Source organism: Osmerus eperlanus, chromosome 20, assembly GCF_963692335.1.
Source record: "Osmerus eperlanus chromosome 20, fOsmEpe2.1, whole genome shotgun sequence".
In the NCBI taxonomy this organism is placed as follows: domain Eukaryota; kingdom Metazoa; phylum Chordata; class Actinopteri; order Osmeriformes; family Osmeridae; genus Osmerus; species Osmerus eperlanus.
In genome coordinates, this window is record NC_085037.1 from 7872438 (window position 1) to 7886830 (window position 14393).

At 46.4% G+C, this 14393-nt stretch overlaps 1 protein-coding gene across 1 annotated transcript; it reads right to left on the reverse strand.

The window, feature by feature from the left end:
* Positions 1-1029: 1029 nt before the first annotated feature.
* On the reverse strand, positions 1030-13800 carry kiaa0319l (KIAA0319-like ortholog). The gene is made up of 23 exons (XM_062486964.1): positions 13619-13800; positions 12428-13022; positions 11316-11490; positions 10952-11086; positions 9166-9533; positions 8657-8888; positions 8206-8304; positions 7922-8019; positions 7641-7728; positions 7112-7204; positions 6651-6783; positions 6179-6407; positions 5931-6054; positions 5416-5548; positions 4920-5068; positions 4445-4596; positions 3864-4002; positions 3476-3635; positions 3170-3312; positions 2964-3086; positions 2669-2759; positions 2478-2566; positions 1030-2323 (listed from the first exon to the last, which is right to left on the reverse strand). Exons 4-23 carry the CDS (start codon positions 11064-11066, stop codon positions 2127-2129), a joined length of 2955 nt encoding a protein of 984 aa, XP_062342948.1. The 5' UTR covers positions 11067-11086; positions 11316-11490; positions 12428-13022; positions 13619-13800; the 3' UTR covers positions 1030-2126.
* Positions 13801-14393: the final 593 nt, after the last annotated feature.

The window sequence follows — 14393 nt, forward strand, 5'->3', positions numbered from 1 at the left end:
TCTCTTCAGTCTCCACCAACACATACGGTAAGATCATGAGGCAAGGTGATTACAGACTTACACCCTTCTGCCCCTCTGTCAGGACATCAAGGCCAACTGGCCTAGATCACGTTAAGACACAGGTGGCCATCATCTCTGAGGATGTGGTGGTGATGGAGTTGCCACACCATGGAGGTGTTACAACAGCATCGCACACACTGGTGTCCAATGAGATGAATATGGTACATACAGTATGTTAGCAGTATGAAGGAGGAGAAACACTTATGGGGAAACATTAATATTTAGTTTTATGGGTGTCTATTAGACACAAGTGAGGTGTAGGCTCATAAAAGACAACGAGTTAATGAAGCGGTGACAGATAACGGGTGTCAATGCCACGCTTCAGTTGTAGTCCGAGACATAGGGGCCAACGGGCCTGAAGACTCCAATCAAGGCCTCTTGACCAACCCACCAAAAGTCACAAATCAAAAAAGGACTAAAGTAAACATATTTGATTTTAATTTACAGATAATCCAGTTGCATCAGGTTCATGGTCACATTGCGAGGGGAATCCTTCACTAGATTTAAGCAGTTAAATGAACAGACAAAATCCCTTCATTTTGAGGCCACGGTCTGCCTGCCTTCACAGTGGACTCCCCAAATTCCACAATGCATTACACCAAGCAATGTGTTTTAGAATGGAAAATACATAGTGCAATGCAGTTTGAGATGACCTTGCAGTAAAATACACTCCTTTGAATGATTGCTTATTTCACAGGTAGGATCTCTGCTTGGATCAGACCTGTACCCTTTCAACATTCAACAACCAATAAAAAGAGACTTAAAAGTAAAACTGAGGCCAGATTTACAGGCTGCATGCAAAATGAAGGTACTACACTTACATTTCTGGAGGAGGTTAAAGTTGTGTGGAATTAGATCCTCCCAACGGGACCAATTGTTGATCAGTTCAATCCCTTATCAAGCAGTGAGAATAGAGTGTAGATGCAGACAGACAGAGTCACATGTATAACGAAGTGCATCCGACTCAAATGACTAAAACAATGCTTTAAAACAGCCTTTAAAGTGGTCTTCCAGGTGCAATCAATAACTTGTCTTGAGGTGAGTGGTGAGCAGTAACGCCTTCATTTTCACTCCTTCCTTTTCGTTTCTCAATGGTTCCACTTCTTCCTCCTCATCCAACATGGTCACAGTGGTGAAGGGCATCAGTTTTGTGTAATCCAGTGTGTTATCCAGTGAGTATTCAATGTGGCGTACATTTTAGAAAAACACAAATGTACCACAAATCATCTGCCTTTGATCAACATGTCTGACAACAGTCACTTTTCTCATTGCTGGCATGTAGTGGACTACAAACACTCAAAATAACTCAAGCCTGATGTTTTGAAACCATGGCCTAAGAAAGTTAAGATGTTCAGGTGAGACTACAAATTCACACCTTCAATTGCATACATGTCACATGCAGACAATCATTCTAACTTGAACACATACTAAAACTGCAGCCGTGTGTCATGCACAGACAACCATGTCAGGGCCATTGGAAGTATTTCTTTTCCAGTGTCACTTGTCACCGTCAGCCATATTGTCACCTATTTATTGGGACATAGTTGACCATTGGTTGTCTTTGGTCTGGCAGTGTTTGTTGACATGTGGCTGCCTGGGAAGAGGTATGAGTGTGGGTGTGTGTGTGCATATGTACGTGTTTGAGTTTGTAGAGCTTGTTTAAGAAAAGATCAGTTCTATGGTTTGTGTAATAGTGGTGTGGAGGCTCCATCAGGGTTGCCCTGGGAGAGTGCGGAGGAGTACATTCTCCGTGTCTGGGGGTGGTGCACAGGGCTCTAAACATTTAATTCCTTCTTAAGTCAACTTCCCATTTTTAAAGTAAAATGCCACAGTCTTGTCCTTGGTTGGATTCCCCCTTTCTGGCTCAGTGTGGATGTAGGGAAGTAAAAAAAATAAATGTGCTATTTTTTTTTGTTGGGCTGCACCTTCTGTTGTCCAGCAGGGGTTTCTCTCCTTATTACTCGACAACCCATAATATATCAGAGAAGCATCTGGGGAGAGGTGTGAAGTTTGTGTGTTTTCCTTAGTGATTTGAGGGTGGAAGGGGTGTTCCCCCTGCCCTGTTGCTATAGCAGCTCATCTCTCTGCTTCTTGGTCCTCGGGGGCCCCTGGCCGTTTCTAAGGGAACCGTTCTGGGGCCGGAGGAGGTGGCCGCGCTCGCGGTCGGTCCACGGGACACCGCCCTGCCCGTCATCGCTGTCCAGGTCCGAGTCCGAGTGCATGAGGGCTGAAGAGGAAGGGGGTGGGGCGGGTTTCATACGCCCTGAGGGGTAAGGAAGGAAAGATATTTGTGAAAGTGTTTTTTTGAAGTTAATTGCAAGAGGTTCAGAGATGATGAAGTGAGACTGGGGTGTGGGAGGAATGCGTGGGAGGAGTACATGGGAGGAGTGCATGGGAGGAGTAATTGGAAGTCCTACCAGGTCTGGGTGCCTGCAGCTCCAGACTGTCCTGCTCCTCAGCCTCTAACATCTTGTAGCGGCTTTTCCGGCGTGCTCGGCCTTTGCGTCTGTTGAAGAAAACCAACTCCTTAGTGTGCTCATTTATTCATCAGCAAGCACGCATAGTATTTAACGGGATGCAATGCAACCTGGATGTTAGTCACTCTTACCTGCGACAACAACACACGGTACCCCAGATGAACGTTCCTATGGCAACCACAATCATGAAGGATGCTATGGTTACGTAGAGAACACTCCACTCTGACAGGAGAGGGAGAGAGATACACAAAGATCGTCACAGGATCATGGTGTCTGACTGATGGCTACATTTAAATATAATACTATAAACATGCTGTCCACGACGTATTCATAAACACAGTGTGTGGCTCTAGATTGGCAACAATAGGGGGGGGGGGGGCTTCACAGTGAACAGGCCAATAGCAAGTTTTCATCTGAGCATCTCACCACAGTTGCTCTCGCCATCGCCCAGCTGCGTCCTGATCAAGTTCTCCATCCAGAAGGGGTGGCAGACGCAGCTCCGTGTGAACGTGTCGCAGTCTCCGTGGCTGGAGCAGTTCAACTGGCAGACTGCAAAAGGAGAAGGAACCAGTTTGACAAATCCAATGCAGACGAGTAAGACACACGTACATATGCGCGCAGAGCGTACTTACTGATTGTGTCGACCCGCCTCGCTTTAAAGATGAGAAAGTCGTTTTTCTGTTTCCGTAACTTGTTCCGCAGCCCCATGGCAACGCTGCGGCCGGCCAGCGGGGGGCGTCCTGGTCCTCCAGACACCAGGAACACCAGCCGCGTGCTGAGAACAGAAAGGAAATGAATGAACTCCTGAAATACCATACTAGAAGGTAACACATAATACAAACCTCACTCAAGCTTAATGAATTTAGGGTAAACCTGAACAACACAGCAAAAGCAAAGGGGAAAAAGAAAGGAAGGAGAAGGAAAAAAAGAAAACAAACCTGTGCTCGTTGAAAGCGCTGAGATCGCGGACGATGATGTCACTGTCCAGCACGCCCAGTAGCACGCCCACCTGTCTCAGCAGCATGTCCTTCTGGCGGTGGGACACCTGGGATACGGACACCTCCAGCACCAGCTCCACCAGGTCACGCTCCAGCACGTCTGAGTGAGCGAGGGATACGGGGAGGGGGTGAAAAGAAACAGGGAGGGGGACAGGAGAACGGGAGGAGGATTTAATTGCAAACAATAACGACTGGACTGGACTTGGGAAAAGAAGAAAAGAGAATATATATGGTTATTGTGACGATTGGGTTGTTGTTTTGTCTGGTTTAAGTTAGTGAATGGATGTACAGTGTGTTTCTGGAAATGTGAGTGTGCGCGTATACTAACCAGGTCTGACCTCCACCATGCCCTTGTCAGTGCTGGCCTGGCCCTTGCTGTCCGTCACTGTGAGCGTGAAGCTGTACTTGCCCTCCACCAGATTGCTGAGAAACAGCACCGCCTGGTGGTCAGAGTTGTTCAGTACATCCTGTGGGAGGGTGCAGGGAGGAACTTTTAAATAACCAAGTTTACCAAGTTCATAATACTCCAGTAATCTGTGTAGTGCCGTGACCGTTGGTGACATGTTGATCAGAGACAAGTGGACGGACTGGTTACAGACAGGCCGAACGTGTCACGCCACATTTCTTTGGTAGTTATCCACTTGTTTTCCTCTTAATTCTGGTGGGACAAGGAGGGCGGAGGAGGAAGGGGAACTCTGACTGACTCTCACACTAACCTCTGTTCAGTATGAAGAGCAAACTAGAGTTTCTTGCAATGTATTGTCCGCCTATAATGAGCAACATTGTGAAAGTCTTAGCAGAAAACACGGTACCAGATATGCTCCTCATGACGTGGACTACGCCTGAAGTGTGTCTGACTTTGGGACATACTAATGTGGCGTTGCTGATGTAGTCGTGTCAAACTCTCACCCCGGCCGCGGGGCTGCTGCCATCACGCGTCCACAGGTAGTTGACTCCACCCTTGTCGTCTGTGGAGTGCGAGCCATCCAATGAGGCGGTCCGGAGCGGCAGGGAGATGGCCGGGCTGGACTGGACCCTCGCCTGCGGGGGCTGGTCCAACTCTGGGATGGAAGTGGAATTCAAGATTCAGAAAACTTTCTCAACACAGCGACAAACTATGAAAATAGAAGAAAAGGTGGAAACTTCATTATTTATAGCTTCACAAAGGTCCAGCATTAATAATGAATGTCGTTTTTCAAGTGAAAAAAAAGGTTTGAGGTGAGCAATTCAGCCTTGCTTAAGTTGCAGAGCGGCAAGGCCCTAGTCAGAGATCTCTCCCAGCGTGTTTGAGTAAATTACCTGAGACGGGCTGCCTGAAACACTGTGTGACTGTCAACCTTTTGCAGAAGGAGGTATATATGCATGCATGCGCACACTCACTCACCTTCTCGGACAATGACGGTGACCGTGTCGGAGTTCTGCAACAAACGCTCATCAGTCACGGTCAGGCTGAACCCGTAGGTGCCCACCTGCAGCCCTGTCACTGTGGCAACAGCACTGTCGGCGTTCTCGATTTTCACACCATCCGGACCACTGAAAGGAGGGTGAGAGAGAGAGAAAGAGAGAGAGGGAGAGAGAGTGAGAGGGAGAGAGGTGTGGCTCAGTCAGGCAGGAGGAACAGTAGAGCACTGTGAAAAACCTGCTGTGATCCTGGCCTCGCTACAGGAAAGATGGCACGGGGAGATAATGCTTCTTTCAGATGGAAACTACAAACTCCTTGTGAAGGAGAACCAGACTGTATCAACTTCACAGGACGGTGAGAGAGAGAACCTGTTTGCATGTGCTGGCGTGCATATGGGTGACAGAAAGAGAGTCTGCATGCCAGAAGACACAGGCAAATCATATGAGCATGGATATGAGAACTGTGTGTGTCTACTCACCTGCTCTGTATCCAGTGGTAGGTGGCTATCTTCTGGTCGTCAGAGCTCTTGCTTCCGTCCAGGGTGGTGCGGTCCACCGGCAGGGTCAGCTCCTTCTCTGGCCCAGCGTCTGCTACGGGTGGCTTGTTATTCTCTGGGGGGGGGGGGGTCAGTGGTCGTGTGAGTATATAGCTTGTGTGACATCATGTGTTCCTCATGTGACAGCATGTGTTCCTCTGCAGTACTTGGTCAGCCTCTCCGTCTACATTGTGAATCCATCCATTCACACCAAGGCTAAACCAACAAACCAGACAAGCTACATTAGGGGCTGACTTGGTGTTGACACACAGTGCAAACACTTCCTATATGTGAGCCTGTGACTGCATATTTACCATACACTTGCAAGTGACTTACCCTTGGCTATTATGTCATTGGTATTGGTAGCGCTGTTAGCATTTAGGTGCTTGTACACACACACTCCCAGTGTGAAGTTAATAGGTAGCTGGCCATGCAGGAATGTTTTTTTTTTTTTTTACCTGGCTGGACGATAACGGTGACCTTTGCCGTGTCCTGCTGTCCGGAGGTGTCTGTAACGGTCAGCTGGAAGGTGTAGTCTCCTTCCTGGAGGGCAGAGAGCTGGAGGGTGGGGGTTCGCACTCCCTGGGGACACACACACACACACACACACACTGGTCAGTACCAGACATGGCTCCTGGGGGCAGAGCAGCACCAGGATGCCCTCAGACAGAGATGCTCTGAGATCCGAGAGAGGGGGGGGTCTCACCTGCATCTCCACCACCTTGCCCTTGCTCTCCGGGCTGAGGGACCACTCATAGGCCAGCGGCTCGTGGTCATCCGTGCTCTGGTTGCCGTGCAGCGTGATGGAGTTGCGTGGCAAAGTGAGGACCTGGTTGGGCCCAGCGTTGGCGACCGGACGGTAGTCCGTGGCCTTGTTCACCACCAGGGTGGCCAGGGTGAAGGCCTGGGTCTTGTCGGAGTCTGTCACGGTCAGACTAGGAGGTAGGAGGATAAGATAGAGATCAGAAGGAAGAAGGAAGTGGAATATTGTCAAACCGTTCGGATGATAACTGATAATCAAGCTAGGCCTCTGGAATGGAGGTGGTTGGAAGGAACAGAATGTGTCAAAAAAGTTTGAGGAAGTAGACGACAGCAGTGTAATCTGAGAGCTTTGAGTGTTACACCTAGAGAGGCAAAGAGCACGGGGTAACAGAGTAACGATGGGTGGGGGGCCGTACTTGAAAGTATAGTTCCCTGGGACCAGGTTGTTGAGGGTGAGGATGGGTGTGTCTTCAGACACTTTCTCCTCCCGCAGCGGTCCCTTCACCTCCTCCCAGTGCCAAGCCACTACCTTGTCATCATCCGTGCTCTCTGGCCAGGGGCGAGGGAGGGAGAAGAGAGGAAGAGAAGTGAGGAAAGTGGTCAACTATATCCAAACTGGATATACTAGCCTTCCACCTATATTTACCAAAACAATAGGAATAAAGACTACAAAAAATCCTGATGGAAAGCTATTCTGCTTTAGCGTTGAGAGGCTCAGCTATGATTAAACCTATCAACTCTTCACTAGCATCTAGCTGCCTGTGTGAGAAAAGTAACATCTGGACAGTCCCCTCTATAAACTGCTTTAGACCGGCCAGCCTTGTACACAAACATGATCTGTGTTTCTAACACGACCACAGAGCTCGGAGGCACTTACGGCTGCCGTCGATCACAGTGGAGCTGGTTGGCAAGGAGATCTCCTGGAACTTTGGGGAAACAACGGCAATGGGCCGCTTGTTGACGCGGGGCTCTGTGAGGCAGAAAGACAATGTTAATCGCTGGGAGCCAAAAGGCTGGCTACACAGGCAGCATCAGAGCTATAAAACAGAAGGCACAGAGAGAGAGAAAGAGCGAGAGAGAGAGAGAGAGAGACAGAGAGAGAGACAGAGAGAGAGAGAGAGAGAGAGAGAGAGAGAGAGAGAGCGAGAGCAATTTCTTGTGTGTCGCAACATCAACAGTGTATACAGTAAATCAAGCAGCAATTTAGCCAGGTTCTCTGTAAACATTTATATAGAAGTCAGGACCAGTTTACAGAACACATACTCAACCTAGTGTCAGCCCTGAAGCCCTTATCATGGACAATCTGAGGTTGTATATGCTAGTCCAGTACAAGGCTTTCTGTGTCCTGTTCTCTGGTCTATTAAAAGGTAGAAGACAAACGTAATGTTGATGCTTTGGACGGTCACCTGGTTTGACTGTGACGTTGACATAGCCCTCTCCATGTGCCCCATCTCCATCCACCGTTACCTCAAACTCATAGAGGCCCAGTGTGAGCTGGGAAAAGACAGTAAAACAGGGGTGGAGTAACAGAGAAAAAAAAATGGTGAAGTAAAGTGTGTACAATTTATGGCAGTTTCAGTCAAAAACTCAAATCCAGCCAGCTTGTTTCTTCAATTATTTTCCCAACAAGAGAAATGAAAAACACAAACATTCGCTATTCAAGTGGAAGTGATCCAGCGTGCTGTACCTTGCTCAGTTTCAGAGTCTTGCTGTGCTTCCCTTCCATCTCTCCGCTGTAGTCTTTGGGATGAGTTTTCAGGAGCCAGTCAAAGGCATAGCTGGTCCCTTTAGAAAGAGAGGAGAAAGACGGAAAGAGAAGTGGAAGAGAGTGAGAGAGAACATACAGATTCAGAGTTTGGTTGGATTTGGGATAGTGCATGAAGAGGCTCCATCTTTACACTGGTGAAATGCTCAGGATGATGTAGAAGATGATGATGATGAAGACACCAGTTTTCCAGCTGCAGTGAGTACCTTGCTGGGGTGGTGACAACACAAAGGCGTTTAGCTCCACCTCGTTGCGTGGTAACGTGACTTCCACACTCTCTCCCGCTGACACCACCAGCTCCCGCACTGTTATAGCAACCACATGATTGACAGAGGTTAAACCGAGGACATGGCATAGTGGTTCACCCACATAGCTGGATGATGACTGCATGCTAATATACCTGATATTGCCAATTCAACTTAACACTAACAATAATAATTATTAGTTAGACCTGGCCACACGCCTTGACATATCTACGGTATATTGCTATTAGAAGGTTGCCAACTGGGAGGTGACATGCCAGTCAATGTTGTCATATGTTGAAACAAATATTCAGAAGTCAAAAGAGACTAAGACAAAACTGCCTCTGACAAACACCTTACAAAAGCTTGACTGTTTCTTAATGTTAGCTGTCTGTGTTGGCCGTGTGACCTTTACCAGCCTGGGTTGGCGACGTGGTGATGGTAGGAACTGTGGTGACAGCAGAAAAAGTCTGTTCTGTGCTGCTATTGGACGATCCAGCGTCCTCTGATGTGGAGTTCTCCTGGGGCGGTGACGGGGATTCTCCCCTCCCATTGGTCGGCTGGCTGGTGTTTTGATTGGGTGTTTGATGAAGCGCGATGGTGCTGGCGATGGTTGGAATCAAGTGGCTGGCGGGCTTGAAACCTCCCTGCACACAGAGTTGTGTAAACAACTTCAGACAGGAGTGCAAAGATTTAAAGTCTCCCTTCTACTCTGACATTGGTGTTGGTACTATTCTACAATGGGAACACTAAAGTGTTTCATCTTCCTTCTCTCCAGTATTGCAAAACCTTCCTTGCACTTTATCACTGAACCCGTTTAATCAAGAAAGGAAAAACTCAAAGAATAAAAGGAAGGAAGGAGAGTGGATTGGAGGGAGAGAAGAATGCACCCAAGACTAAACAAACCACATTTTGCTGACTCACCGTACTGGTGTGATGAACTTGCGCATGACGCTGGCCAGGACTTCCTCTTCCTGTCTGCACCCTCCTGGGCCTCCTGCGTCGGGCTGAGGAGGAGGTGCTTTTTGAGAGCTGCTGGAGGAGGCCCAGGGACTCCAGGTAGGGCTGGGGGAGGTAGGCGATGGAGCAGCCCCCCACCTGGGAGCAGCTTAGCAGCACGCAGCGTCCGCCCAGGCTCCACACGGCACTGCAGGTGGGCTTCAGACAGCAGGACTCCCAGCAGGTCGCACCGCCCCTCCCAGAAGCCAGGGGCCGCCAGCCCAGGCCAAGGACGCTGGTCCAGTGAATCCCCAACACTCCGCCCGTCACCCTGCAGATCTCACCTGACACACCTGGGGGAATGAGGGGAGAAAGGGAACACAACGTCAATCTATTCGATTTTTCCCCACAAGCTGTTGAAGAAGAGTCTTTAAAAAGGTTACTCTTTATTATTCCATGATTCTCAACTTTTCACATCTACAAAGTCGAGAATGAAGGGAAGCTAGTTGTTTAAACAACACACTGATTAAAACTATAACATTATAACAGTCAGACTCAGGTCATATCAGTTGGAAGGTGAACAGGCCAGCAGGATGGTGTACAACGTCAACAAGAGAGATATCCGTTGTTATGGCCCACAGAAAGATAAACAAAACACAGGATTCATGAGTCTGGAGAGCACCATCTATGTCTCAGACACAGACACAAACAAACAGTAAGGCTGCTACACCCATGCCCATCACTCCCACAAAGTTCCAGATATTATGGGATGGTGTGGCATGTAACGCAAGCCTCCAAAGAACGGAGCCCCCTTGGTTTCTTCTAGAGGAAGAAAGGACCCTTTCGGCTCTTGTTCAGTCATCTCCCCCTCCTCCTCCCCCTGTCAAACTGACATCCACTGACTCACAGAGACCCCATTGTGCCACCTTCCATTGTGTCTTTCATTTCAGTCACTGAGACTGTAAAAACAGGCCCTAGCGGTGTGAGGCCACAGTTAGGGAGTCAGATGGCTGAGCGGTTAGCGAATCGGGCTATTACTCAGAAGGTTGCCGGTTCGATTCCCGGACGTGAAAAATTACGTTGTGTCCTTGGGCAAGGCACTTCACCTTACTTGCCTCGGGGGGAATGTCCCTGCACTTACTGTGAGTCGCTCTGGATAAGAGCGTCTGCTAAATGACTAAATGTAAATGTAGTTTACACACATATCCCTCGTGCTGCCTTCGGGTCACATGACCCAAAGGTTCACAACGAACCATCGTTGTGTTTACCCAATTTCACCCAATACAAAAACAAATAAAAATAATTTTCTTTTAACCATTGCAATGTGGGGGGTCTGAGACAGCCCGACAGTTAAAAGAAAATGCTTCACTTTGTTTTTGTATGAGGTAAATTTGTCGCAATACGACAGTGGGTCACAATGACTGATGGGTCAGAATGACCCGAAGATAACACAAGGGTTAAACACACCTAGAACGCAAACAGGCGGTATAAACAGTTCCATAAAAACATATAGACACATGCAGTAAGATGCTAATCAGACACAATACACCTCCCATGGTATTTAAAGAGCTCAGTCATTGGAGCTGTCAGATGGTTAACTCATTTCATCATTTGTCTTTTTTTGATGCATATTCTCAGTGAAAACTCACAAATGTATTTCTTTACATTATTTTCCTAAAATAATTTGATGCTTGATGATATTTTAGCAAGGGAGCTTGTTTAAAAGCATGGCACGTTATCTGTTATGCCATTATCTAATGGGTAGTTTTACCTGTGAGAGGGGCTAAGCAACACAGGTAGCCCAGTATTAGGACGAGGAGTTGACGTGGAGATGTCCATCGAGGAGGAAGGCTCCAAATGAACAGGTTGTGGTGCACATAGAACATCTTCTACCAGGACCAGGGACCTGATGAGAGGAATCCCTGTCGTCAGACTTGTAAAGCATCATACAAGACAAGCTCAATGACATGGAACAATACCATAACAACACATCACAGGAGCTAAAGCTAATGTTCACATTGTAGGTTGTAACCCTCTCCGTCACACATCACCAAACATAGCTTGGCCTATCGGAAGATAAACACACAGGGGTGCTGAGGTGATTACAGCTCTTATAGAGCGGTGGATGTATTTACCTTTCTGTAGGGTGAGACGTGGTGGATGATGTCAGAGGGCGTGGATTTATGTGGGGAGAGAGGTGCAGCGAGGTAAAAGGTGAAGACAGGTGAACACCAGCACTTTATATAGGAGCTTCAACATCTCTCTCTCTAACGCTTTACAGCTCCTTCAAGCTGCTTAGAGAGGAAGACACTATTAGAGGGAAGAAGAGAAAAGGATTCTGTTAAAAAAAAGACAGCTTTGCAAGATCAGTCTGACTGATGCCTTTTATGTTTTATTTCTAGAATGGTCAACCTAGTGCTATCCTTATTGAATTACCCCGAGCGTTCAATGTCAAGCAAGCAGTGTTCTTTAAAACCGTTTTAATGGGAAAGGTGAGAGTGGATTGGTTGCCTTCCCTTTTGCCTACATTGCACACCTAAATTAGTAGTGCATGTTTATGCAGGCGAAAGCTAACTTTTGTATCAGCTGGTTAGTCAACCGTGCAGGCCCCAGGCAGTTCTGTGGGAATTATAACAGGATCAATAGGCTCATTCACATTTTGAGCTAGCAAAAGGAGTATTTTAAACCTCTGATTCATCATGAGCTTCCTTCTCAGAGCTCAGCTGTCAGATCAGTGCTTCTGTCGGCCAAATAATTTCAACACTCATTTTCATAATGATGCACTTTATGGAAGACATTGAAAATGGCACAATACTTCTGACATGTGAATGATGTGCTTATCAAAACAGAGCAGTGTGACCTCTGTCGTGAAACTAGGCTTGTCAGGAAAGTACAAATCCTTGTTTGAAATGTCCAAACAGAATCCTTCAGATTTTATGTAATTGTTTGATCTTCCAAGTGCATCATCATCATAAAACTGTTGTGTATGGTTGAATGGCCTTCACATGCAGAAATGTGGCCGTTATTTTTTTCATGCTGACAATTCCTGAGCACGTTTATGCAGGAAGGACAGAAAAAAAATACAAGCTTTAGAACATTTTGTTCAGAAGGTAGAACATTATTCGGGTCCCTCCCCTCTTCTCTCTCATTTTTACACACTGAGAAAATTCTACTCTCAAGAATATGACTACAGCTGACCTGTGGTTCGAATCAGGCTTGTGTAAACAATGACAAATTATAAACCAACCTGGTTGATAGGGGTCATTCTCATGATCCGCATTCCTGAACGCAGATGGCCTTTTTCCATCCGACTCTGATCACTTCCAAAAACTGACAGCTGTAACAGCAGCTCTTGGCACAGCGAAGAACTAACCTCCAACAAGTTATTTTCTCCCTTATGTATGGGTTGAGTTTTTGTAGGACAAACGCCACCGTTTAAACCTACTTCACTGGGCGTTTATTATAACGCTTTTTAAAAGCAATTTGCATTTTACAAAGCTCCTAAAGATATGTCGTGACGTGGTGTCACTGTCAGCTCCCAGCCGCACAGGTGCGCTCGGTCCAATGACTCATCCAGGATTTCGACCTGAAATGCCACCACGGTACCCGGCGTTTCAGAAACGCTAACTTCCCATGAGAAAAACACAAAAACGTTTTCCTTGATTGCAAAGTACATCCGGGATGATAAAGTCCCCCTTTTTCCTTCTCGTCCTCTCCCTCGCAGCAGCGGCAATAATACAGACTTGTCAGTCCTCGGTTGGAGCGCACTCAGAATTACACAATTTAGTTTCTGGCTCTGTCCAGCTTCAGATCATTTCACATCAAGACATCCATTCGAAATCCTGCAAAAAAAGAGAGCATCATAACCAATTCAGTGAACCACCCTGCCAGTCTACGTAACAAGACAATAAAATGGTATACATGAATGTATTCTTTAAATCGAGATTACATTACAAATACTACAAAAACACGAAAATACCTATGCAATACAGACATTTACAAGATGGTGGTCTACTTATGTAATAGGCTATACTAAAAAAGAACTAGAAATATGTTTTGCTCCCTCAAGGGATACAGGACCACAGCTATAGCCAGCCAATACGTATTAGCCTACTAATGCCAGTCGTCTTTCAGTTATCAGGATTACGCAGTCCCCAACAAGACAGATGTCAACAATGACGATTTAAGAAATTGATTTTGAGTTATCAGTTGCAATAGACCCATATGTCAGTGACATTCTGCATGACAGGTTAAGAAAATATGTATTTTATATGGGTGTTTCCCAAGCGCAACAGTGGTGCAGCTAACAGCTGTTCATCTTCCCCGACAACCTGCGACAACTGCACTGATCAGTGCATAAAGCTATCTTATCATCTCGAAACCTTTTGCGAAACGTCGTCGTTTTAATGACATGGAACATTGAGTTGCAGAAGATTACCTTATCAATGTCGTGTCACTTGTCCTTGTTCCAATCCCATTGTATGCTATGAATAAATTGTCGCAGTTTTCTGTTCACTATTTGGGTCATTGCTTTCTTTACTTGCCTGCCTTGCACTGCTTGCTTTGATTACACCTTCACTCGGAAACGAACGTCCTGAGCGTGATTAATCCGATCACTTCCGTTTACTCCCCCTTGCTGCAACTCTGTGTACCTTGCCATGGTAGCCCTGAAATGAATATCCGGTTTTGCAAATTATCCTTCAGAATAAGAGCGTGGCCTGAGCCTTCAGTAGCAGAATATAATACTTTCGACACGTGGCCTTATTTTGTTGCAATTTTAGAAATGGGACCTTTAGGCTACTTAATAAACAAGATCAATATTGTCAGAATAAGACTTCAATATAGCTTCAGAATAAGACACAAACACAGTGTCTGAATTAAATATGTTAATGATATGATAAAAAAAGACACAGGTCGGTGTGACACAGGTAAAACAAACAATAAAGGTTACATTTCTTCATTGAAAAAATGGTTTATTCTCTTAAAACGAGTCCCCGAGACCCTGTTGCAATTATTAGTCGTGGAGGGTATTAACATTACATAAAAATAAAAAAGTCTAAAGGGGGCCAGTGCCCTTGTGACAACAATCTTGTATTGCCTTGTGGCCCCCCTAAATGTAGTCTGAATAATTATAAACATGGTATTTTGCCTGTTAATGCCTCCAAACATCTTACCACAATAATGTTCAATGTAACTGCCCCCTCTAACAGTAC

Bases quoted from the DNA above. Each gene is read 5' to 3' on its own strand.
- kiaa0319l (XM_062486964.1), bottom strand. From the start codon at position 11,066: ATGTTCTATGTGCACCACAACCTGTTCATTTGGAGCCTTCCTCCTCGA. The intron at 7,205-7,640 runs GTGACCGTCCAA...TCTGCCTCACAG, and splicing joins CAACGTCACAGTCAAACCAG to AGCCCCGCGTCAACAAGCGG. The intron at 3,087-3,169 runs GTAAGTACGCTC...CTCCTTTTGCAG, and splicing joins GAGGCGGGTCGACACAATCA to TCTGCCAGTTGAACTGCTCC.